The sequence below is a fragment of the Aotus nancymaae genome, unplaced genomic scaffold (assembly GCF_030222135.1).
Source record: "Aotus nancymaae isolate 86718 unplaced genomic scaffold, 86718_ANA_hifiasm-v0.15.2.pri h1tg000079l, whole genome shotgun sequence".
In the NCBI taxonomy this organism is placed as follows: domain Eukaryota; kingdom Metazoa; phylum Chordata; class Mammalia; order Primates; family Aotidae; genus Aotus; species Aotus nancymaae.
The window spans coordinates 1,319,478-1,345,171 of NW_026988494.1; the positions used below are offsets into that span (position 1 = coordinate 1,319,478).

The following is a 25,694-nucleotide window of genomic DNA, read 5'->3' on the forward strand; positions in this document are numbered from 1 at the left end:
GGCTGAGGCAGGAGAATCGTTTGAACTCAGGAGGCAGAGGTTCCAGTGAGCCAAGATCGTGCCACTGTACTCCAGCCTGGTGCCAGAGCGAGACTCCGTCTCAAAAAAAAAAAAAGATTCAAGCTTAATGCTAAATTTCAATGATTACCTTAATGTTTTCTATTAATTTCTACTTTACCCTTTAAAAACAGTAAAAAACACAGAATCAAGTTTTCCTATACTTATCTGTATCTCCAAGAGTATATAATCTTTTCCACTTTAGGTACGAGGATACCCATGACTAAAGAATTCCATGCAGGACGAGGTGCAATAAACAGTCAGCAATGCATTCCCTGAGCAGAAGACCATGAACCACCACTGGTTTTAACTACTTACAGGTTGTTAAGGTCTTCAGGCATAAACAAAGAATCCCTTAATAAATTGGAGACTTAATAAAACATTATGTGACTTTTTGTACTGTTATTCAACTTGTAGAATCCTAAGGAAATTATTCAACTACAGAAAATGTTATAGGCATGATATTCTTCATTGCAGAATTATTTACAATCACACAAAATTGTAAACAACCTAAATGTTCCATAATAATGGAATCTTTAAGTAGATTAGAGACTTTTTTTTTTTGAGATGGAGTTTCGCTCTTGTTGCCCAGGCTGGAGTGCAATGGCGCAATCTCGGCTTACTGCAACCTCCGCCTCCTGGGTTCAAGCAATTCTCCTGCCTCAGCCTCCCGAGTAGCTGGGATTATAGGCGCGCGCCACCATGCCCAGCTAATTTTTGCATTTTTTTTAGTAGAGACGGGGTTTCACCATGTTGACCAGGATGGTCTCGATCTCTTGACCTCGTGTTCCACCCGTCTCGGCTTCCCAAAGTGCTGGGATTACAGGCGTGAGCCACCGCGCCCGGCCGATTAAGGACTATTAATTGAAAAACTTTTAATTCAGTCTCCAAATTTTACTGTTATGGCCAGGCACAGGGACGCATGCCTATAAAAGTCCCAGCATTTTGGGAAGCCAAGCAGGAGGATTGCTTGAGCCCAGGAGTTTGGAACCTGCCTGGGCAAACAGCAAGGCCTTGTCTCTACCAAAAAAAAAAAAAAAAAAATTAATTAGCTGGGTGTAGAGGTAGGAGGATCACTTGAACCCAGGAGGTGGAGGTTGCAGTGAGCCGAGATCACGCCATTGCACTCCAGCCTGGGCAATAAGAGTGAAACTCTGTCTCAAAAAAAAACCCTACCAAATAGAAGAATGACCATGTGGCAAGGCTAACCCAAGGAGGTAGCCAGAAGGCAAAGAGACGATACTGCTTAATGTTTTTAAAAGGAAACCAGTCATATCTATATACCACTATAGGAGTCTATTTCGGATAGAAGCTAGGCCAAGTGCAGTGGCTCATGCCTATAATCCCAACACTTTGGGATGATGAGGTAGGAGGATCACCTGATCCCAGGAATTCAAGACCAAGACTAGAGGCTAGGCAGCATAGCGAGACCCCATCTCTACAAAATATTTAAAAATTAGCCAGGCATGGTTGCTCACACCTGTACTTAGGAGGCTGAGGCAGGAGGATCACTTGAGCTTAGGAGTTCAAGGTTACAGGGAGCTATGATTGTGGCACTGCAATGAACTGGGTGATAGAGCAAGACCCTATATAAAGAAACAACAACAAAAAGATGGCCAGACACAGTGGCTCACGCCTGTAATTCCAGCACTTTGGGAGGCTGAGGTGGACGGATCACCTGCGGTTGGGAGTTTGAGACCAACCTGGTCAACATGGTGAAACCCTGTCTCTACTAAAAATACAAAAAATAGCTGGGCATGGTGGTGCATACCTGTAATCCTAGCTACTCGGGAGGCTGAGGCAGGAGAATCGCTTGAGCCCAGGAAGCAGAGGTTGCAGTGAGCTGAGATTGTGCCATTGCGCTCCAGCCTGGGCAACAAAAGCAAAATTCTAACTCAAAAAATAAAAATAAAAAATAAAAAAAATAGGGCCAGGCGCGGTGGCTCACGCTTGTAATCCCAGCACTTTGGGAGGCTGAGGCGGGTGGATCACGAGGTCAAGAGATCGAGATCATCCTGGTCAACATGGTGAAACCCCGTCTCTACTAAAAATACAAAAAATTAGCTGGGCATGGTGGTGCGTGCCTGTAATCCCAGCTACTCAGGAGACTGAGGCAGGAGAATTGCCTGAACCCAGGAGGTGGAGGTTGCGGTGAGCCAAGATCGCGCCATAGCACTCCAGCCTGGGTAACAAGAGCGAAACTCTGTCTCAAAAATAAATAAATAAATAAATAATAAAAATAAAAATAATAAAAACAAAAAAATATGATAACTGTATAATCTCCATGTGACGTTTCACAAGAAAATACACATGTGCTCACCCCAAAAAGGTTTTATCTAGATACCTTTGGCTTATTTTAAATACAACAAATTGTATGTTGTATCTAAAAACACTCGCATTTTATTACTGTTGCTTTAAAAAAGTTACTACTAAATTATGAGTTAATCTTTCTTGAACCTATATATGAATGTAATAAATACTTTTACCTAAGGGGGAAATGTCATGAGAAAAAGCAACCTTTATCAGTAAGATCAATCAGTAAAATCAGAAAAATTAACATTAACTTGTAATTCATGACTTTGGGGGGTGTTGTCTCCCTTTTACATTAACTATAAAAGTATACATGCTACTCTCCAAACTGATCTATAATGCAATCTCAATGGAAATCTCAGCTGCCTTGTTTGCATGAGTTGAAAAGCTGATCCTAAAACTCATATGAAAATGCAAGGGACCCAGCATAGCCAAGAACATATGGAAAAAGAAAAAGAAAAAAGAGATTGAGAGTCCATCTCTTTGAAGAGACTCATACTTCTGGATTTCAAATTTACTTCAGAGCCATGGTAATCAAAACAGTTTGGTACTGGCTTAAGGACAGACATATAGATCAATGGGACAGAACTGAGAATCTGGAAATAAACCCTTATATTTATGATTTTTAAGAAGGGTACCAAAGCCGGGCATGGTAGCTCACACCTGTAATTCCAGCACTTTGGGAGTCCAAGGCAGGTAGGTGGATCACTAGAGGTCAGGAGATTGAGATCAGCCTGTGCAACATGGTGAAACCCCGTCTCTACTAACAATAACAAAAAAAATTAGCTGGGCGTGGTGGTGGGCACCTGTAATCCTAGCTACTTGGGAGGCTGAGGCAAGAGACTCACTTGAACCTGGGAGGTGGAGGTTGCAGTGAGCCAAGATTGCACCACTACACTCCATCCTTGGAGACAGAGTGAGACTCCTTCTCAAAAAAAACAAAAGGGTACCAAGATAATTCAGTGATGAAAGCATAGTCTTGGTGGTGCTGAGACATAACTATCCACATGTAAAGCAGTGAACTTGGGCCTTACTTCGCACCATATTGCAAAAATTAACTAAAATAGGTCATAGACCTAAATGTGAGAGCTAAAACTATAAAAAATTCTTAGAAGAAATCATTGGAATAAATCTTTATGACCTCTGGTTAGACAAAGTCTTCTTAGATAAGACACCAAAAGCAGGAGCAACAAAAGAACAGATAAATTGCACTTCATCAAAATTAAAAGCTTTTGTACTTCAAAGGACACCAACAGAGTGTGAAAAGACAACCCACAGAATGGGAAAAACTATTTGCAAATCATATACAGTCATGCACTGCATAATGATATTTTAGTCAGTGGTGGAGTGCATACATAACTGTGGTCCCATAGGACTATAATGGAGCCAAATAATTTTATTGCCTAGTGACAGTGTAGCTGTCATATGTGGTAGCACAATGCATTACTCACCTGCTTATGGTGATGCTGGTGTAAACAAACTTGCTGTGTACCAGTTGTATGTAAGTATAGTACATACAATGATATATAATACATAATACTTAGTGATGATAATTGACTATGTTACTAGTTTATGTATTTACTATATACTATACTTGTTATCATTATCTTAGTGTATACTCCTTCTACTGGTACATTTTTTAAAGGTTAACCATAAAACAGACTCAAGGAGGTCCTTTGGGAGGGATTCCAGAATCAGTCATAATCATAGGAGACGACAGCTCCCATTCGTCTTATTGCCCCAAGATGAGGAGGTGAAAGACAGTGATATTGATGATCCTGACCCTAGGTTGGCTTATGCTAAGGTGTGTTTGTGTCTTCCTTTTTAACAAAAACAGTTTTTAAAAAAACAAAAACTTAAAAACAGGAAAAAGTTAACAGAATATGGATATAAAGAAAGAAAACATTTTTGTACCGCTGTACAGTGTGTTTGTATTTTAAGCAAACTATTACTACAAAACAGTCAAAGTGTTTTAAAATTTAAAAGTTTATAAGGCCAGGTGCAGTAGCTCACGCCTGTAATCCCAGCACTTTGGGAAACTGAGGCAAGACAGATCACCTGAGGTCAGGAGTTCAAGACCAGCCTGGCCAACATGGTGAAACCCTGTCTCTACTAAAAATACAAAAATTAGCCAGGTGTGATGGCACATGCCTGTAGTCCCAACTACTATGGAGGCTGAGGCGAGAGGATCACTTGAACCCAGGAGGTGGAGGTTGCAGTGAGCCGATATCACAACACTGCACTCCAGCCTGGGTGACAGAGCGACACCTCGTCTCAAAGAAATAACTTACCTAAACTGGTTATTCTAGTTAGAAAAAAATAAAATAATAAAAATAAAAAGTTACAGATCTAAGGTTAATTTATTGAAGAAAGAAAGAAAAGTACTGTTTGACAAATGTATGGTAAACTAAGTGTACAGTTTATAAAGCCTACAATAGTGCACAGTAACATCCTAGGCCATCACATTCACTCACCACTCACTGATTGACTCACCCAGAGCAAGTTCCAGTCCTGCAAGTTCCATTCAGGGTAAGTGCCCTGTACAGGTATAATATTTTGAATCTTTAATCTGTATTTTTACTGTATCTTTACTATGTTTAGAGGTGTTTAGATACACCAATACTTACCATGGTGTTACAATTGCTTACAGTATTCAGTACAGTAACATGCTGTACAGGTTTGTAGCCTAGAAGCAATAGGCTATACCATATAGCCTAGGTATGTAGTAAGCTATACCATCTAGGCTTGTGTAAGTACACTCTATGTTTGCACAGTGAAATTGCCTCATGATACATTTCTCAGAAATATCCCCATTATTAAGCAATGCATGACTGTATTTGATAAGAAACTTGTATCTAGAATGTATAAAGAATGCTTAAGACTCAACAATAAAAAGACAACCCAATTTTAAAATGGTCAAAGAATCTAGTCTCACTCTGTTACCCAGGCTGGAGTGCAATGGTGCAATCTCATCTTGGCTCACTGCAACCTCCATCTCCTGGGTTCAAGAGATTCTCCTGACTCAGCCTCCCAAGTAGCTGGGATTACAGGCACCTGCCACCATGCCCAGCTAATTTTTGTATTTTTAGTTGAGGATGGTGTTTGTATTTTAAGCAAAGTATTACTACAGAAACGGGGTTTCCCCATATTGGCCAGGCTGGTCTCTAACTCCTCAGGCTGGTCTCTAGCCTCAAGTGATCTGCCCACCTTGGCCTCCCAAAGTGCTGGGATTACAGGTGTGAGCCACCACACCCAGACCAAAGAATCTGAATAGACATTTCTCCAAACAAGATATATAAATGGCTAAAAGCACATGAAAAGATGCTCAAATCATTAGTCATCAGAGAACTGCAAATCAAAACCACAATGAGATATCACTTGGCACCCACTAAGATGGCCATAATTTTTGTTTTTTGTTTTTTTTTTTTGTGATGGAGTCTCGCTCAGTAGCCCATACTGGAGTGCAGTGGTGCAATCTCGGCTCACTGCAACCTCCGCCTTCCGGGTCCCAGTTTAAGCAATTCTCCTACCTCAGCCTCCCAAGTAGCTGGGATTACAGGCACGAGCCACCATGCCCATGTAATTTTTGTATTTTTTAGTAGAGATGGGGTTTCACCAGTTGGCCAGTCTGGTCTTGAACTCCTGACCTCACGATCTGCCTGCCTTGGCCTCCCAAAGTGCTGGGATTACAGAAGTGAGCCACCACGCCCAGCCGGCTATAATTTTTTTTAAAGGAAAACAAGTATTGGTAAGGATGTGGAGAAATCAGAGCTCTCATACATTGCTGATGGGAATATAAAATGGTACAGTACCTTTGAAGAACAGTTTGCCAGTTCCTCAAATTGACAAATAGAGGGTTACTCTATGACCCAGCAATTCCATGTCTAGGTATAGACCAAAGAGAACTAAAAACATATGTCCACATAAAAACCTGTACATGAATGTAGTAGCAGCATCACTTATGATAGAAAAAAAAAAGAAAGACACCCCAAATATCTATCAATTGATGAAATTTGGTATATCCTCAAAACATGGAACACCTTGAAAACATTACATAGTGACAGAAGCCAGAAACAAAAGGCCACATACTGTATAATTCCATACAAAATGTCCGGTTAGACAAATCCTAAGAGATAAAAAGTAGATTACAGGTTGCCAAGAGCTGGGGGGAGGGAGTAATGACATTTTAAGTACAGGGTTTCTATTTGGGGTGATGACAATGTTCCAGAATTAGACAGTGATAATGGGTAAACTTTATGAATATACTAAAAACCACGGAACTGTACACTTTGAAGGGTGGATTTTATAATATGCAGCCAAACCACAACTATGTAACATTTAGCAATAATAATAACTACTCAATTTCAGTCACAGTGATGAGGCTGACACAAGTAAAATTAAACATTGTGATAAGTACTAACATGATCTTTTATTTTGCATTCCATTATCTGATCAACCTCATCCTGAGGTTCACATAAACATGTTCATTATAGGTGAGGCACAGGGGCTCACACCTCTAATCCCAGTGCTTTGAAAGGCCAATTTGGGAAGATAGGTTGAGGCTAGAGGTTTGAAACCAGCCTAGGCAACACAGCAAGACCCTGTTTCTACAAAAAACAAACAAATTAGCAAGGCATGGTGACATGCACCTGTAGTCCCAGCTACTTGAGAAGCTGAAGTGGGAAGATCTCTTGAGCCCAGGATTGGGAAACCAGCCTGGGTAACATGGCAAAACCTTAACTCTACAAAAAATTTTTTAAATTAGCTGGGCATGGTAGTGTGCACCTGTAGTCCCAGCTACTCAGGAGGCTGAAGTGGGAAGATCGCTTGAGGCCAAGAGGTTGAGGCTGCAGTGAGCTGTCATCATGCCAGTCTGAGATACAGAGCAAGACCCTGTCTAAAAAAAAACCAAACAAACAAAAAACCCAGAAATATGGCTAAATAGAAAAAAAAAAATGGAAATATGCAAATATGACAGTTACTCCTTTTTTAGTACAACCATTTTGAAGAATAATTGGCTATATCTAATAAAAACATACACACCTAAACCCAACAATTCCATACCCTAGAGAAATTCTTATCTCATATGTATATAACAGAAAGATGAAAACCAACAATGAGCAGAAGAAGCAAGCTGCAGGAGTGTGTTTGTTAGTATGAAATCACACATATCAAGTTTAAAAACATGTTAAATAAAAGATATAAAGTTTATGGATATATATACATGTTATAAAGGCATAAAAACACAAATGGAATAAAAAATATGACTTTAGGCCAGGCACAATGGCTCACGCCTGTAATCCCAGCACTTCAGGAGGCCAAGGCCAGCAAATCACCTAAGATCAGGAGTTAGAGACCAGCCTGGTCAACATGGTGAAACCTGTCTCTACTAAAAATCTTAAAATTCGCTGGGTATGGTGTTGCGTGCCTGTAGTCCCAACTACTCAGGAGGCTGAGGCAGAAGAATCATTTGAACCTGTGAGGAGGAGGTTGTAGTGAGCTGAGATCACACCACTGTACTCCAGCCTGGGCAACAGAGCGAGACTCTGTTTTAAATAAATAAATAAAACTTTAGTAAACGAAAAGAAGTGTCATTGGGCTTCCATTGTATTTACTTCTTTTTTAAAAATCGGAAACAAATGTGGCAAAGAAAAATTGACAAATCTGCATGCTAGATGTTTGTTTTTGAGTTTGTTTTGTTTTTTTTTTTAGACAGAGTCTCACTCTGTCGCCCAGGCTGGAGTGCAATGGTGTGATCTCAGCTCACTGCAACCTCTGCCTCCTGGGTTCAGGCAATTCTCCCACCTCAGCCTCCCAAGTAGCTGGGATTACAGGTGCCTGCCACCACGCCCAGCTAATTTTTGTATTTTTAGTAGAGATGGGGTTTCACCATGTTGGCAGGCTGTCTCAAATTCCTGACCTCAGGTGATCTGCTCGCCTCAGCTTCCCAAAGTGCTAGGATTACAGGCGTGAGTCACCACACCTGGCCCTGCATGCCAGATTTAAAATGTACATATTTTCTACACTTTCTGTATGCTTAAAATATTTTAAATTAAATGTCTGTAATAAGTCAAATGTTCAAAAATAAGTACATTTTATGTTTGTTGCTTCTGGGTCCTGAAAAATAATTTACTATGCCTCAAGCTATAGGTAATATTTGCCTAGATATTTATCTCTAAGCTAAAAACATTAAGATGAGATTGATGGAGCCCATTAAAACAAAGGAAAAAAAAAACCGTACTCATTACTACTCTGAAATCTACAACGGTTTTGAAAATAAATCTATTCATTAAGAAAAAGTTCAGAAAGTCTCTGTTTTTAAACCATACCTGGCCTTGCAATTCTGGTCTTACAGGATATGTACTTGGGTAAGGAGCCCTAGATCTTGCAGAAGAATTCCAATAGTTAGAATTGTAGCTAGGATATGGTGGCTGCTCCTAAGAAAAAAAGAAAAACAAATTCACTCTTAATAACATTCATACATCATTTTGAGATAGATTAATAAACGCAGGTTATAAGGATTAAAAAAAAAGCAGTAGACAAAAAGCAATAAGCTGGGCACAGTGGCACATGCTTGTTGTCCGATACAGCAGAGCTGAGGTGGGTGGATCGCTTGAGGTCAGATAATTGAGTCTACTCTGGTCAACAGAGACCCTGTCTCTTAAAAACAAAAAAAGAAAAGAAAAAAGGCAATAGAACCCCACTATAAAACCATTCATTATTCAATACATGGTAAATCACATGCTCTAGGACAAAACAATTATTAGCTAGTTAAAAAGCTGTTTTTATGCATTTCACCAATGCCACCACATCAAATGCTATATAAAGGAATTCTATCAAGATGATTAGCAAAATCAGAGACATTAGATCACCTTTATCCCTCTCCAGTAACTAATCCTCATGACTACTAATTTAATTAGTGCAACAAAATGGTTATTTGCTACTGTTATACTTACTGGTAATTTTGGAACATGAAGACATTACTACTAGAGTTTAGCTCAAGCACATACATCTTCAATCTCCAACTTCTTTGTCTTGCCACATTTTTTCATATTATTCTACTCTCTGCAATGGCTAAGCTTTCTACTGGCAGCCTCAGTTTCAGGTATTAATGCAGAACATTTACCAATCCAAAGAGAAAATCTAGCTACAACAATAACTTCATCAGCCTTTCTCTCCAACTCAAAAAGTTAATGCAATGATTTACAATAAGCCAAAAAACTTTGATAAAAGACCAAATAGATTCAAAACTTCTCAGAGCACTTATTATCTGGTTTATTACATACATTTATTATCCTATGAGTTATTTTGCTTTGAACTGTATAGATTAAGTATAGTTTTAAGCTTGAACAAGACCTTCCATATGATTTTACAAAGAAATTCATTGGCATCTGAAATAACTGAGATTATTCCTGTTAGCAACTGCACTACTTATCAAATTCATAATACTTTGTTTTCAGTAATACTTTGAATTTTTTTCAGCAATCATAAAAAATTAAAGTATAATCATAATAATTATCAGCACTCTTGGTACTGTTATCTTGATACTGTTTATGCTGGTATTATAGTTGCAAATGAATACTTACATTGGTATTGCTGGCAATCAGTATTTTCACAATGGGAGATAGGAGATACAGATATAATAATGAAACTTAAAACCTTATAATCCTTAATTTAAATTGTAAATATCAGTATGAATTCAAACTGTATTTTGTTTTCTTAAAAAACCACCAACTTGGCTGGGCGCAGTGGCTCACGCCTGTAATCCCAGCACTTTGAGAGGCCGAGGCAGGTAGATCACGAGATCAGGAGTTCAAGACTCAGCCTGGCCAAGATGGTGAAACCCCGTCTCTACTAAAAATACAGGTATTAGCTGGGTGTTGTGGTGGGCGCCTATAATACCAGCTACTTGGGAGACTGAGGCATAGAATTGCTTGAACCCAGGAGACAGAGGTTGCAGTGAACCGAGATCATGCTGCTGCACTCCAGCCTGGGCGACAGAGCAAGACTCCATCCCAAAAAAACCAAAAACCAAAAAACAAAAATTAGCTGGGCATGGTGGCAGGTGCCCATAATCCCATCTACTCAGGAGGCTGAGGCAGGAGAATCGCTTGAACCCGGGAGGGGGAGGTTGCAGTGAGCTGAGACTGTGCCACTGCACTCCAGCCTGGGCAACAGAGCGAGAATCTGTCTCAAAACAAAACAAAACAAAACACCAACTTGTGCTGGGCACAGTGGCTCAATCTGTAACCCCAGCACTTTGGGTAGCTGAGGCAAGAGGACTGTTTGAAGCCAGAAGCCAGGAATTCAAGACCAGCATGGAAAATAGTGAGACGTGGTCTGTACTCAAAAAGAAAAAAAAAAAAATCAGGTGGGCATGATGGTGGGTGCCTATAGTCTCAGCTACTCAGGAGGCTGAGAGGCAGAGGCAGAGTTCAAGGTTACAGTGAGCTATAATCTATGACTGTGCTACTGTACTCCAGCCTGGGCAACACAGTAAGACCCCATCTTTAAGAAGAAAAAACCTACCAACTTGATAACCACACACAGAAAATAATTCAAATAACTCTTGAGCAGTTTTTTGAATGAGCATCCTTAGTGGTACATATTCTAAAGGCAAAAGAAATTCAAAAATATCTTAAACTTTTCATAGAAAGTTATTAGTAATGATATTATCTTAATTTTTAAACCATTTTGTGTGTATTGTAGAATAGAATAAATACATACAGTAGTGTTATTGGGAACCAATACTTTCACAAGGACAAGGAAAGATAAAATACAGAATAGGGCAAGATGAGGAAGAACTGGGTGATAGCGAATATGGTGGTGTCAATACAAACTCAAATAAGTAAAAAATGTAATTTAACCTTTTATACAAAACCAATAAATATGGGTATAAGTGACAGTGTGTCAGTCCACACAGAGGATTTGGAAGTCGCTGTAAATTCTAGGAAGCCTCTTGTAGTCCTGTGCCCTCCACAAGACCTACATTATCTTATATAGGAACTGTGTTTTCAACTGAAGTCCCAGGATGGGAAGACACACAGGTAGGCCTGAACTCAACCTGGGCCCTAGAGAAGAAACACTGCAGTGAACTCAGAACCTGAGCAAGAAATAAATGTTTATCATTGTAAGCTACTAAAATCCTGGAATAATTGTTTTAGTATAGGAAAAGTCAATTAATGCAATAACTAAATATCAAGTTGGTAACATAACCACAGAGAAAAAAGAATTACTTCAAATTACTTTTAGCTCACATTATTTTGACTATATGTCCTCAGTGGAATTTATTCTCTAAGGACAAACTGAACTGCAAGGAAACCTAAACTGCATCCATCAGCTAATTGTTAGTCATAAAACTGGTATTCTTTGTATTAACAGTTTTACTCACCACCATACAATTCACCTATTTAAAGTGTACAATTCAGTCTGGGCATGGTGGTTCACGCCTGTAATCCCAACACTTTGAGAGGCCAAGGTGGGTGGATCACTTGAGGTCAGGAGTTCAAGACCAGCCTGGCCTACATGGTGAAACACAAAATACAACAATTAGCTGGGCATGGTGGCGAGCACCTGTAATTCCAACTACTCAGGAGGCTGAGGCACGAGAATTGCTTGAACCTGGGAGGCAGAAGTTGTAGTGAGCTAAGATCATGCCATTGCACTCCAGCCTGGGCGAAGAAAGAGACTCCAGCTCAAAAAAAAAAAAAAATTAGCTGGGCATGTTGGCACACACCTGTAGTCCTAGCTACTTGGGAGGCTGAGGCAGGAGAATCACTTGAACTTGGAACATAGAGGTTGCACTGAGCCAAGATCGTGCCACTACACTCTAGCCTGGGTGACACAGCAAGACTCCATCTCAAAAAGTAAAATAAAATAAATAAAGTATATTTGGTCTGATATTAATATAGCCACTCCAGCTTTCTCATAGTTGTTTGCATATTTCATATATATATATGTATGTATGTATGTGTGTATATATATATATTTAATTGATATATAAAGGTAGTACATATTTTGGGTATACATGGGATATTTGGATACACGTATACAAAGTGTAATGATCAAAATAAGGTAACTGGAATATCTGACACCTCAAACATTCATCTTTTCTTTATTTCTTTATTGCATTATATTTCTTTTTCCATCCATTTACTTCCTTTCTTTTTTTTTTTTGAGATGGAGTTTCGCTCTTGTTACCCAGGCTGGAGTGCAATGGCGCGATCTCGGCTCACCGCAACCTCCGCCTCCTGGGTTCAGGCAATTCTCCTGCCTCAGCCTCCTGAGTAGCTGGGATTACAGGCACGTGCCACCATGCCCAGCTAATTTTTTGTATTTTTAGTAGAGACGGGGTTTCACCATGTTGACCAGGATGGTCTCGATCTCTTGACCTCGTGATCCACCCGCCTCGGCCTCCCAAAGTGCTGGGATTATAGGCGTGAGCCACCACGCCCGGCCCCATCCATTTACTTTCAAACTATTTGGTTTTTGTTTTTGTTTGTTTGTTTGTTTTGAAACAGTCTCGCTCTTTTGCCCAGCCTGGAGTACAACGGTGTGATCTTGGCTCACTGCAACCTCTGTCTCCTGGGTCCAAGTGATTCTCCTGCCTCAGCCTCCTGAGTAGCTGGGATTACAGGCGCATGCTACCACACCCAGCTAATTTTTGTATTTTTAGTAGAAACGCGGTTTCACCATGTTGATCAGCCTGATCTCTAACTCCTGACCTCGTCATCTGCCTGCTTCAGCCTCATATTTGTATCTTTAAACCTTTAGTGTGCTACCTTTAGACATCATATAGTTGGATCTTATTTTTTTTAAATCCAGTCTGTCTTTTGATTAGATTGTTTAATCTATGCACGTTTGCTATTGATATAGCTGGATTTACATGTATTTTTTACTTTTTGTCATCTGCTTTTATTTTTTAAATGTCTCATGTGTTTTTATCCTTTATTCTACCTTTACCGCTTTCTTCTGCATTAAGTATTTTCAAATATAGCATTATAATTTAATGGTTATACTTTTTTTTTTCTTTAGAGGTTACTCTTGGGCTAACAATATATTTAACAGAATCAGCTTCTGATTTATACCAACTTAATTCCAGTGAGATACAGAAATGTTACTCCTATATAAGTCTATTTCCTTTTCTCCTTTTTTGTGACTTTATTGTTATCCACATTATGCCTACAAATGTTATACAAACTCAACATTGTATTGTTATACTTATTACTTTATATAATGTCTTTTAAAGAATCTGAGAGAAGAAAAGAGCATATTTGTATCTTTTGTTATATTAACTTTGTTACTAATCATTTCTGATATGTTGGTGTGTTCAGTGGTGTTTGACATTTCTTCAACACTTCAGTCTCTTTTCTCTCCTTCATATTGCATAATCTGTATTGATCTTTCTTCAAGTTCATGAATCCTTTCTTCTGTTAGTTCAAGCCTACTGAACGCCTCTAGTTAATTTTTCATTTTAGTTATTGTACTTTTCAACTCCAGGATTTCTACTTGGTTCTTTTTTAAATATATAATTGCTATCTCTTATTCCCTATTTGATGTGACATTATCACACACCTTTCTTTGCTTCTTTAATTATAGTGGCTTTGTTTTGTTTTGTTTTTAAGATGGAGTCTCACTTAGCCACCTAGGCTGGAGTGCAATGGCCCATTCTCAGCTCACTGCAACTCCTGCCACTCAGGTTCAACAGATTCTCCAGCCTCAGCCTCCCAAGTAGCTGGGATTACAGGAACCGGCCACCACTCCCAGCTAATTTTTGTATTTTTAGTAGAGATGGGTCTTCACCATGTTGGCCAGGCTGGTCTCAAACTCCTGACCTCAGGTGATCCGCCTGCCTGGGCCTCCCAAAGTGCTGGGATTATAGGCGTGAGCCACCATGCCTGTCCTAATTATAGTTTTTTTAGTTATTTGAACATATATAATGGCTACTTTGAAGGCTTTGTCTATTAAATGTGACATATGGTCACTTTTACAATCGGTTTCTGATACCTGCTTTTTTTTCCCAGTGTATGGGTCATACTTTCCTGTTTCTTTGCATAGCTTATAACTTCTTGTTGGAAACTAGACATTAAACAACTCTTGAGTACTACTGGTCCCACCTTCTCCACCTCAGACTTGTTATTGTCATTTGCTTGTTTGTTTAGTAACTAGCTGGATTATTTTTGTAAAGTCTATTTGCCCCCAAACTTCAGGTTTTTGCAAGACTTTCTTTGAGTATATCTTTCCTTGACCACATCTAGTTGTTAAAGCTTCACTAGTTTCCAGCTGATTGCTCTACTGGTTTTAACATACTGGGGCATAAATTGCTCCACAGACTGAGTCGATCAAATTTGGGTCTCTCCGAAGGGACAGTTCCCAAGGTCAGTGTCAGAGTTGTTCTGATGTCAAAGGGCTCCTCCTAGTTTCTTCTTTTCCTGGTTCTCTCCCACAAACTAGCTGGCCTACAGTTTATCCTCCATCTCCAATGAATTTAGCCAGTCTCTTCCCTATTGCCTTGTACAACAACCTCCAGTTTTTTTGAGTTTCTTCATACTCTTGAGCTTCTCCATACTTTGTTCCTTTGGGAAAAAGATTAGGAGCTACCTGTTTTACGGCATGCTTCTGCTCCCAGATAAAACATCTGAGCTACTCTCTACAGCTAGAGTGGGGACAATGGTGTGTTTATCTGAATGGCATCCCTGCTTTAGGAAGTGGAGCACCTAGGGGAAGGGAGGCTGTAGACTTAGGTCTTCTCGTCTTGCCAAGCACAGGTAAGGGTGATCAGAGCCCCAGTATTCTCAGCAGTGCCTTGCCGAAGTTTGAGTCTCCATCCTAGGAATAGGGACTGGGTAAAAGAAAGGATCTACCATCCTCACTCACAATTACCTAGAATTTTGCCTCAGTGACAGGCAGCTGGGGCAAAATGAGAAATGTTGGTAGCTACTCCTCGTAGGAAGAAAACCTTGTGACCGAGGCAATGAGGTGGAATACATGGAGCCCTGTGTTCTTGGCTACACCCTCTAGAGTGAAGTTGTTGTCTCACTAGCTGGGAAAAGGGAGGGATGGAGGGGGTTTTAGTTCAAATATCACAGACCCAATGTTCTTACTGAGTTTTGTAGATTTTCTTGAACAAATGTTTCTTCATTTGCTATATTCCCTAGGACCATTTCCAGAAACTGTAATTTGTTGTTTTTTAAAATTCATGTTCACTAGTTTCACTGGGGACCAGGTCCACAGTGAAAATTAAAATATTGTGCAAATATTTATAATTATTTTAAGTTAGGAATCAAGATTTTTCATATAAAATATACACAGAAGTTGAAATTCCTATAATATTAAATTTGAATGTAAGTATAAATTCATTTATTTTTCTATTTTAAAATACTTATTTTATAATTCTGCCATTTGGAAAGGTCTAGAAGCAACAACAACACAATAACGATTAGTATATATACCAGGAACCCAACTGTAATTTCTGTACCAAGTATTAAGGTACTGCCCTTCAGCTCCAAACACAGCATTCTATACTTGGCTCTGTGATGCAAGGCTAGAAGTCTACAAACATTTCTCTCTCACCAGCTTGCTTGCTGTTTCTGCCAACACAGTGCGCTACTCTAGAGGAGGAGACAGTGGACTTGCTTCTTCCTGTCTGTTTGCTCTTTCGGTCAGTGCCAGCCAGACAATGCCATTCGACCGGTAAGCAGCAGTCAACAGCACTCTCCAACCCGAATGCCCTCAGAGGTACCTGCACCAAGTAGGCAGTGCCACCTCCTGGATTCCTGCTCCACCAGGCCACTCTTCCAAATTTCCAGGTTCTTTTATTTTAATTAATTTATTTATTTGAGACAGAGTCTCACTCTGTCACCCAGGCAGGAGTGCAGTGGCACAATCACAATTCATCACACTCTCGACCTCCTGGGCTCAAGTGATCCTCCCACCTCAGCCTCCTGAGTAGCTAGGACTACAGGGGCCCACTACCATGCCTGGCTAATTCTTGTATTTTTTGTAGAGACGGTATTTTGCCATGTTGCCCAGGCTGATCTTTAACTCCTGGGCTCAAGCAATCTGCCTGCCTCAGCCTCCCAAAGTGTTAGGATTGCAGGCATGAGCCACTATGCCCAGCCATTCTCCCAAGTTTCCTGGTTCTAATCATCTCAACTTCTTCCCTTTATTCCCCAGCCCTAGGAATAGTAGCTGCTTCCTCCACTTACTGTCTTGTTACTTCTGTGTTCTCCTTTTCCCTTTTCAGAACTTCAATAACCTGTTCAATTTCCTAAATCAAATTCCAACTAGTGTGGTTTCTGTTTTCCTGCTCAGATCCTGACTTAATGGTTTCTAAAGGTAATTCTCCACTTGGGAGAAAAATACAACCAAGTTCTTTTTTTTTTTTTTTTTTTTTTTTTTTTTTTTGAGACGGAGTTTCGCTCTTGATACCCAGGCTGGAGCGCAATGGCGCGATCTCGGCTCACTGCAATCTCCGCCTCCTGGGTTCAGGCAATTCTCCTGCCTCAGCCTCCTGAGTAGCTGGGATTACAGGCACGCGCCACCGTGCCCAGCTAATTTTTTGTATTAGTAGAGACGGGGTTTCACCATGTTGACCAGGATGGTCTCGATCTCTTGACCTCGTGATCCACCCGCCTCGGCCTCCCAAAGTGCTGGGATTACAGGCTTGAGCCACCGCGCCCGGCCTCAACCAAGTTCTTAAGGAATGGTTAATTATGTGTCTTGGGACAAAATATACACAAAGCCTGAGACATCTTGTTGTACCAAAAATCAAGGAAGCTATCAAAAATCAGTGGGTCATGCTGGGCGCAGCGGCTCACGCCTGTAATCCCAGCACTTAGGAAGGCAGAGGCAGGAGGGTAGCTTGAGCCCAGGAGTTTGAGACCTCCCTGGGCAATATAGCGAGACCCTGTTCTCCAAAAATGAAAAAGAAAAAAAAAATCAATGGGTCATGTCCAAAGGAATCAGAAGTCAAGAAAAAGGGACTCCCATTGACATAATATGGTATCATTTAAGCATCAAAAAGAATGACTGCTATTTGCTGCTAAGGTTTCCAGTACAAATGCTAAGAAAAAGGTGTCCTTGCACTTTCCGTCTGTCTGATTGTGGCAAATGAGATCAAATAGAGGAATACAAGGAAACTCCGGAATAACCTTGAAAACAGTGAAGAGCCTGTTTCACGCTAAAGAAACTAGCATTTGAGTTTGCACGAGTTTTAGGAAATAGTCCCTACCACCCTTACCTAGCTGATTACACCTGTAAAAGCTTAAAGGTTAAAGCTAATTAAAAGCAAGCCAGTGACTCTTTGGTCCATTTGGGGGAAGAAAAAAAAAGACTGCAATTGACTGAAACACACTCAATATATTGAATGTACATGTTCATGTATATGCACACATACATGCATATGTTATACAAATGAGTTCCTAATGCTACTTTTAAAAAATGAGGGTGGAGATTAAACAATTTAAAATGAGAAATACAATTACTTTTCTGTAATTTTAACAGGGTTTAGAGATGGGCAAAAATTAAATCTTAAATTCTTACCCTAGAATTCCTGTTTAAAAGATGGATCAATATGTATAGCTCAGTTGTGGTGGTGTGGTGGTTACATAATTGCGTGCTTTTATCAAAAGTCACAGAACTATACCCTAAAGAAAGTGCAATTTTACTTTATGTAAATTATGCCATAATTTTTTTATGACTAAAAAGTATAATTTTATTGTCTTAATAAAAAAAAAAGAATGTCTTTGTCTTATTTTTCCTCCTTTTGGACAAAATGGGACAAATCTAAAAATATCCCCAGTAACAGTGAAAGCCCGTAGTTCATGTCCCAATATGACACTAATTCTATGAAATAGCATTTGATTTCACAGGAAACTGGCTGAAGCTGAACTCTACTCTATAAACTAAGTTACCAATTTTATCATGTGCCTAACTCTTTCCAAACTTTTTATTTGTTGAATGAAATACAAACTAAAACAAAAGTAATAAAATGTTTTCACAAGCCATAATAACATGAATTAAAGTTCTATGCCAAAGAAAATTTGATTAAGATTATGCAAGATAACAAATTTATTTTCCTTTCTTCTCTTTTGAGAAATAAATAATCCCAGATGAAGACTGGAGTCAATTCCTTTAAAGTGGATATATGATTACATTTCCGGAGTGACTTACCAGCATTCCCCCCAACTGAAGCCCCAGCCCAAGCAAATCTAACAGCAGAAGAATCAATAGCACTTGTACTATATAAATTCCATTCACAGATTTGCTTATATTTTTCATAAGAATTGGACAAAAAATGGCCAGGTGCTGTGGCTCACACCTGTAATCCCAGCACTTTAGGAGGCTGAGGTGCGCAGATCACCTGAGGTCAGGAGTTCAAGACCAGCCTTACCAACACAGAAAAACCCCATCTCTACTAAAAAAAAACTACAAAATAAAATTAGCCAGGCATGGCAGTGCATGCCTGTAATCCCAGCTACTTGGGAGGCTGAGGCAGGAGAATCACCTGAACCTAGGAGGTGGAGGTTGCAGTGAGGTGAGATCACACCACTGCACTCCAGCCTGGGCAACAAGAGTGAAACTCCGTCTTAAAAAAAAAAAAAAGAATTGGAAAAATATTATTAGTAAAGTACATGATAAATTATTTGTATAGCTACATAGTTAAAAATCACTAATAAATCACCTTATGCTCCTATACTGACCATCATTGTAACTTTTAAACTTTTCAATCTCATTTGGATCTCTTCCAAATGCTTCTCTGTATTGTCTCTCGTGCCCCAGCATCTGGTTCAAACATTTACTACATAAATTTCCCAGAGCATCCCACTCTATTTCCCCTTACTATGAGATGACCTAGCCTCCTCCTCCACCATGAAAGGAGACCAATAGCTGTCAATACCCCTTTGCCCCAACTCCAAACTTCTTACTTTTCTCCCTTTAGCTCAAAAGAGGTTTCTCAACTCTTTTCCCCGCTTTTTTTTTTTTTGAGACAGAGTCTTGCTGTCACCAAGGCTGGTGTGATCTCAGCTCACTGTGACCTCCGCCTCCTGGGTTTGAGCAATTCTCGAGCCTCAGCCTCCAAGTAGTTGCGATTACAGGCACCCACCACCACGGTCAGCTAAGTTTTTTGTTTGTTTTTTGAGACAAAGTCTTGCTCTGTTGCCCAGGCTGGAGTGCAGTGGTGTGATCTCGGCTCACTAAAACCTCCATCTCCTAGGTTCAAGCGGTTCTCCTGCCTCAGCCTCCCAAGTAACTGGGACTACAGGTATGAGTCACCCCACACGGCTCCTTTTTGTATTTTTAGTACAGATGGTATTTCACTATGTTGGCCAGGCTTGTCTCAAACTCCCGACCTGAGGTGATCTGTCTGCCTCAGCTTCCTAAAGTGCTGGGATTACAGGCATGAGCCATCAGGCCCAGCCTTCCCTTACTTCTTAATCCCATTTTCCCCACGCCAAAATCCAACTTTCTACTTGTATCGTTTTTCTGAATCTACTAGCTCACTCCCCTTTGCTTAAAAACATATCCAAGCCACCTAAACCTAAAAAGTCTTCCCTAAATCATGATTCCTAGTCAAGTAAACACTTTCTCATTTACTAACAAATTTCTGAAAATACAATTTTACATTAGTTATCTTCTTTTGTCTTTTTTTTTTTTTTTTGAGACTGAGTCTCAATCTGTCACCCAGGCTGGAGTGCAGTGGCATGATCTCAGCTCACTGCAACCTCTGCCTCCCAGGTTCAAGCGATTCTCCTGCCTCAGCCTCCTAGGTAGCTTGGATTACAAGTGCCCGCCACCACGCCCGGCTGATTTTTTGTATGTTTTTTAGTAGAGACAGGTTTAATTATTTTGCCCAGGCTGTTCTGAAACTCCTGATCTTGAGATCTACCCACCTCGGCCTCCCAAAGTGCTGGGATTACAGGCCTAAGCCACTGCACCCAGCCTAATTTTATGTATTTTTAGTAGAGATGGGTTTCACTATGTTGACCAGACTAGTCTCGAACTCCTGAGCTCAGGTGATCCACCTGCCTCAGCCTTCCAAAGTGCTGGGATTATAGGCATGAGCCACCACGCTGGCCTACGTTAGTTATCTTCTCATGCAAGACTGGGTTATGAGAGACTTCTTAGCTTCTGTCTTGGCATGCTCTCTTGGTTGACTTGTTCTGGGGAAACATGTAAATCACCTAGAGATCTTGTTAAAATGCACACTCTGGGCCGGGCGCGGTGGCTCACGCCTGTAATCCCAGTACTTTGGGAGGCCGAGGTGGGTGGATCACGAGGTCAAGAGATTGAGACCATCCTGGTCAACATGGTGAAACCCCGTCTCTACTAAAAATACAAAAAATTAGCTGGGCATGGTGGCGCGTGCCTGTAATCCCAGCTACTCAGGAGGCTGAGGCAGGAGAATTGCCTGAACCCAGGAGGCGGAGGTTGCGGTGAGCCGAGATTGCGCCATTCCGCTCCAGCCTGGGTAACAAGAGCGAAACTCCTTCTTAAATAAAAAAAAAAAAAAAAAAATGCACAATCTGATTCAGTAGATCTTGGGTAGGGCCTGAGATATAGCATTTTCAACAAGCTCCTAGGTAACGCAGATGCTGCTACTTTAGAGATCAAACTAGTGTTACAAGTATAACAAGGTGAGAAAAAAAAATTTTTTTTAATTTTGTCTCGATCTGTCACCCAGGCTGGAGTGCAGTGGCACTCTGCTCACTGCAACCTCCACCTCCCGGTTTCAAGTGATTCTCCTGCCTCAGCTTCCCAAGTAGCTGGAATTACAGGAGCCCACCATCGCGCCCGGTTAATTTTTGTATTTTTGGTAGAGACGGTGTTTCACCATGTTGGCCAGGCTGGTCTCGAACTCCTGACCTCAGGTGATCTACCCGTCTTGGCCTCCCAAAGTGCTGGGATTACAGGCATGAGCCACTGCGCCCAGCCAAAAAGTTTTATTCTTTAAAGTTTTACCCTTTTATTTGTTTTGAGACAGAGTCTCGCTCTGTTGCCCAGGCTGGAGTGCAGTAGCATAATCTCAGCTCACTGCAACCCCCATTTCCCGGGGTTCAAGTGATTCTCCTGCCTCAGCCTCACAGAGCAGCTGGGATTGCAGGAACTCACAACCACACCTGGCTAATTTTTGTATTTGTAATAGAGATGGGGTTTCACCATGTTGGCGAGGTTGGTCTTAAACTCCTGACCTCAGGTGATCCGCCCACCTCAGCTTCCCAAAGTGCTAGGATTACAGGTGTAAGCCACCTCACCCAGCCTAAAGTTTTACTCTTTAAAAAAACAGAGAGTGGCCGGGAACTAAAAATACAAAACTAACTGGGCGTGGTGACATGCCCCTGTAATCCCAGCTACTCGGGAGGCTGAGGCAGGAGAATCGCTTGAACTCAGGAAGCAGAGGTTGCAGTGAGCTGAGATTGCACCACTGCACTCCAGCCTGGGCAAAAAGAGTGGAATTCCATCTTAAAAAAAAAGAAATTTGGGCCAGGCGTTGTGGCTCACGCCTGTAATCCCAGCACTTTGGGAGGCCGAGGCAGGTGGATCACGAGGTCAAGAGATCGAGACCATCCTGGTCAACATGGTGAAACCCTGTCTCTACTAAAAATACAAAAAAATAGCTGGGCATGGTGGCACGTGCTTGTAATCCCAGCTACTCAGGAGGCTGAGGCAGGAGAATTGCACCTAACCCAGGAGGCAGAGGTTGCAGTGAGCCGAGATCGCACTCTAGCCTGGGTAACAAGAGCGAAACTCCATCTCAAAAAAAAAAAAAAAAGAAATTAAAAAAAAGGCAGTGGTAGATTTCAAATTTTTTCCCTGCCATATTTAAATGTGTTAATATAGCCAAGTCTGTGTTATAGTTCAGTGTGACATCATCTCAATATAACCAATTCTACAGAGCAATGCTTCTCAAATATTAATGTGCATATGAATCATCTGGGGATCTTAATAAATTGCAGCAGTAAGTCTGGAAGAGGAGAGATTTTCGCATTTCTATCAGCCTCACAAACAACACTGAGCCTTCTAGTCCATGGACCACACTTTGAGTAGCAAGGTTAAATAAAAGGTTCCTATACTGTTTGTTTAATTTGACAGATTTATACTATAAAAATGCAAAATATAAAAAAAATCAAAAGAACAAATCCAGAAAAAAAATTGCAACATCTGTAACATGCATATCTTTTGTATTAGTTTCTATTGCTGCAGAAAAATTACCATCTTATACTTTTATAGTTTCAGAATCATCATTCCGCAAGACAGCACAAACTCTTAAAATGGTTTACAAATGCCCATTACACATTTCCACCTTTATCTCCAACTACTTCAGCACCATTACCCACCCTATGGGTACAAATGTACTCAAACCACACCTGACAACTCTACACAATGCTAAAATCTTAACTTCTCTAGTCTATCCAACTCTCCCTAACTCTATCCCAGAAACTTTGGTTTTGATAATACAGCAGGCCCAGCAGAAGTCAGTCATCAGCTGAGGGCTCCTCTCCTCTCTCCCCACTTCAACTGATTTTGGCCTAATTTGGCCAAGCATTTCATCACTCTATAAAGTCCTATGACCTATGTATTCCAGATTTAGGCAGAGAAAATATGGATTTTTTTTTTTTTTGAGATGGAGTTTCGCTCTTGTCTCCCAGGCTAGAGTGCAATGGCGTGATCTCGGCTCACTGCAACCTCCAGCTTCCAGATTCAAGCAATTCTCCTGCCTCAGCCTCCCAAGTAGCTGGGATTACACGCGCCTGCCACCATACCCAGCTAAGTTTTGTATTTTTAGTAGAGATGGGGTTTCCCTGTGTGGGCCAGGCTGGTCTCAAACTCGTGACCTCAGGTGATCTACTCACCACGGCTTCCCAAAGTGGTGGGATTACAGGAGTGAGCCAAAGTGTCTGGCCAAGATTAATTATAAATTAAAGACAGATCTGACATGGTGGCTCACACGCTGAAACCCCATCTCTGCTAAAGATACATAAATTAGCCCACCTATTTGGGAGGCTGAGGCAGGAGAATCGCTAGAACCTGAGAGGCAGAGGTTGCAGTGAGCCGAGATTGTGCCACTGCACTCCAGCCTGGGTGACAGAGCAAGACTCTATCTCAAAAATAAAAAATAATTAATCTCTTATTGCTACATGATTTTCTCATACAATTGTTTAAATTGTGATATAATCAACATACTATAAACCCTATCCTTTTAAAATATACAATTCAGAGTTTTTAGTATATTCAGAGTTGTGCAATGCAACCATCACCACTGATTTTAGAACATTTCTTATTTTTTATTTTTCTTTAGAGACGAGGTCTTACTATGTTTCCCAGGCTGGTCTCAAACTCCTGGGCTCAAGCAATCCTCCCGCCTCAGCCACCCAAAGTGCTGGGATTACAGGTGTGAGCCACCTCACCCAGCCCTGATTTAGAACATTTAATCATTCCAAAAAGAATATTCTCAATATTCTCACCTACACCTCCAGTCCACCAACCTCTGGCAACCATTAAGCTTTCTGTCTCTATAGATTTGCCTACTCTGGACATTTCACATAAATGGAATTACACAATATGCAGTCTTTCTGACTTTGCTCACGTAGTGTGATGTTTTCAACGTTCATTCATATTGCAGCACACATCAGTACTACACTCCTTTCTATGGCCAAATAACATTCCATTGTATGAATATATTAACACCATATTTTGTTTAGCGATGCATCAGTCGTTATGTCCTTACAACATTCCTGTATTCTAATAAAGAACCAGGGCTCTGCGAAGTTCACTCACTTGATAACTCAAATGATAAAACGACATTTGGGGCTGAGCACAGTGGCTCACACCTGTACTGCCAGCATTTCTGGAGGCTCAGCAGGAAAATCACTTGAACCCGAGAGGCGGAGGCTGCAGTGAGCCAAGATCGCACCATTGCACTCCGGCCTGGGCAACAGAGCGAGACTCTGCCTCAAAAAAAAAAAAAAAAGACATTTCTACTTTTTGGCAACTATGAACAATGATGCTATGAACATAAGTATAACAAGTTTTATGTGAACATGTTCTCAGTTTTCTTTGGTATATATACAGGAGTGGGCTTGCTGTGTCATATACTAACTCTATCCTTAATGTTTTGAGGAACTACCAAACTATTTTCCACCATTTTACATCCCCACCAGCAATGTTCGAGAATCTCATTATTACATTTTCAAAAAATGAGGATAATTCTTGAACGAAAAGAGAGGTGTGCCGCCACTGTAGAACGATAACCCCCTACCCAGAAGACTGCATTCACAAAGCAGAAGTATATATTTCCAGCAGGAAAACAGAATAAAATGTTACAGGTCCAAGTGTATTAGGCAAGTGAGTTAACCTCGCAGAGCCCCGGTCCCTTACTGGGAAAAAAAGGGCTGCTGTCATGACATTTTACCTCGCAGTCGCTGTGAAAATTGTATCAGTCAATTCGCGTAAAGGTGCTTTACAGCACTGATTATTCACGATTCGATCCCAGGCAAGGCATTAGGGGCAAACGGCTAAATGCCCAGATCCCTCCCGCTCGCACAGTTTCTTTTTACGCGGAAGGGTCGCTGAGCGACGTCAGGGGCTGCAGCCACTTCCCTTCCCGGGAGAGCCGGCCTGCCAGCCACGCAGGATAAATTGCTAGAGCTCGAGCAGCAGAGCCGTGCCACCCCTGCCCAGCACCGCTCCCAGGAGAGAGATCTGCAGCCTGCTGCTAAGCTTAGTAAGTCCGCGCAGGACCTTTCCTTCCTTTTTAAATGGTAATAAACATTTTTTTTGTGGTCGAAGCAGAAAAGAAGGGGCAAAGGGAACACAAGCATATCCCCCCACCTCTGATCCCAGTCTCGGTCTCTCCAACACCCCCCAACCCTCCTCCACATAAGGAAAACAAATATGAAACCCAATTCATTACGAACCCCAGTCCCAAGGGTCCTCACCTCCTCTCGAGGACAGAGGGTGCAAAGCTTACCTGGTGGCTTCCTCCGGCTCGACCTGGCTCTGGCCAGGCGCCTCCAGAGGGATAGTAGCCATCGCCTCCTCCGCCTTCTCCCAGCCAGGTGGTCTCCGCCGGGCCGCCCCCGCGCACCCGCCAGGAAATGGGAGGCTGGGGAGGTTCTGGGCGAAGAGGATATAAGGGCGGAGGTGGGTGCACCGGCACATCTCCACCCCCAGGCCCGTAGTAGCGGCCGTAGGACGGACCGTCACTGGGGCCGTAGCCCGAGCGCCTCAGGGCCGACATGGGCTCCGCTGCCCTGAAGCGCTTCCCGCCCCCCAAGGCCGACCCATAGCGCAGGCGCCCGCGGGTGATTGCGAATGGAGAGCAG

General features: G+C 41.4%; 1 protein-coding gene across 1 annotated transcript in view; it reads right to left on the minus strand.

The window, feature by feature from the left end:
• Positions 1 to 25,622, minus strand: part of BAG4 (BAG cochaperone 4) — a 32,542-nt gene extending 6,920 nt beyond the window's left edge. The window contains exons 1-2 of the mRNA XM_064368815.1: positions 25,340 to 25,622; positions 8,697 to 8,804 (exon numbers count right to left, since the gene is read on the minus strand). Coding sequence (XP_064224885.1) covers positions 8,697 to 8,804; positions 25,340 to 25,609 — 378 coding nt within the window. The 5' untranslated portion in view covers positions 25,610 to 25,622. The remainder of the gene's footprint in view (positions 1 to 8,696; positions 8,805 to 25,339) is intronic.
• Positions 25,623 to 25,694: the final 72 nt, after the last annotated feature.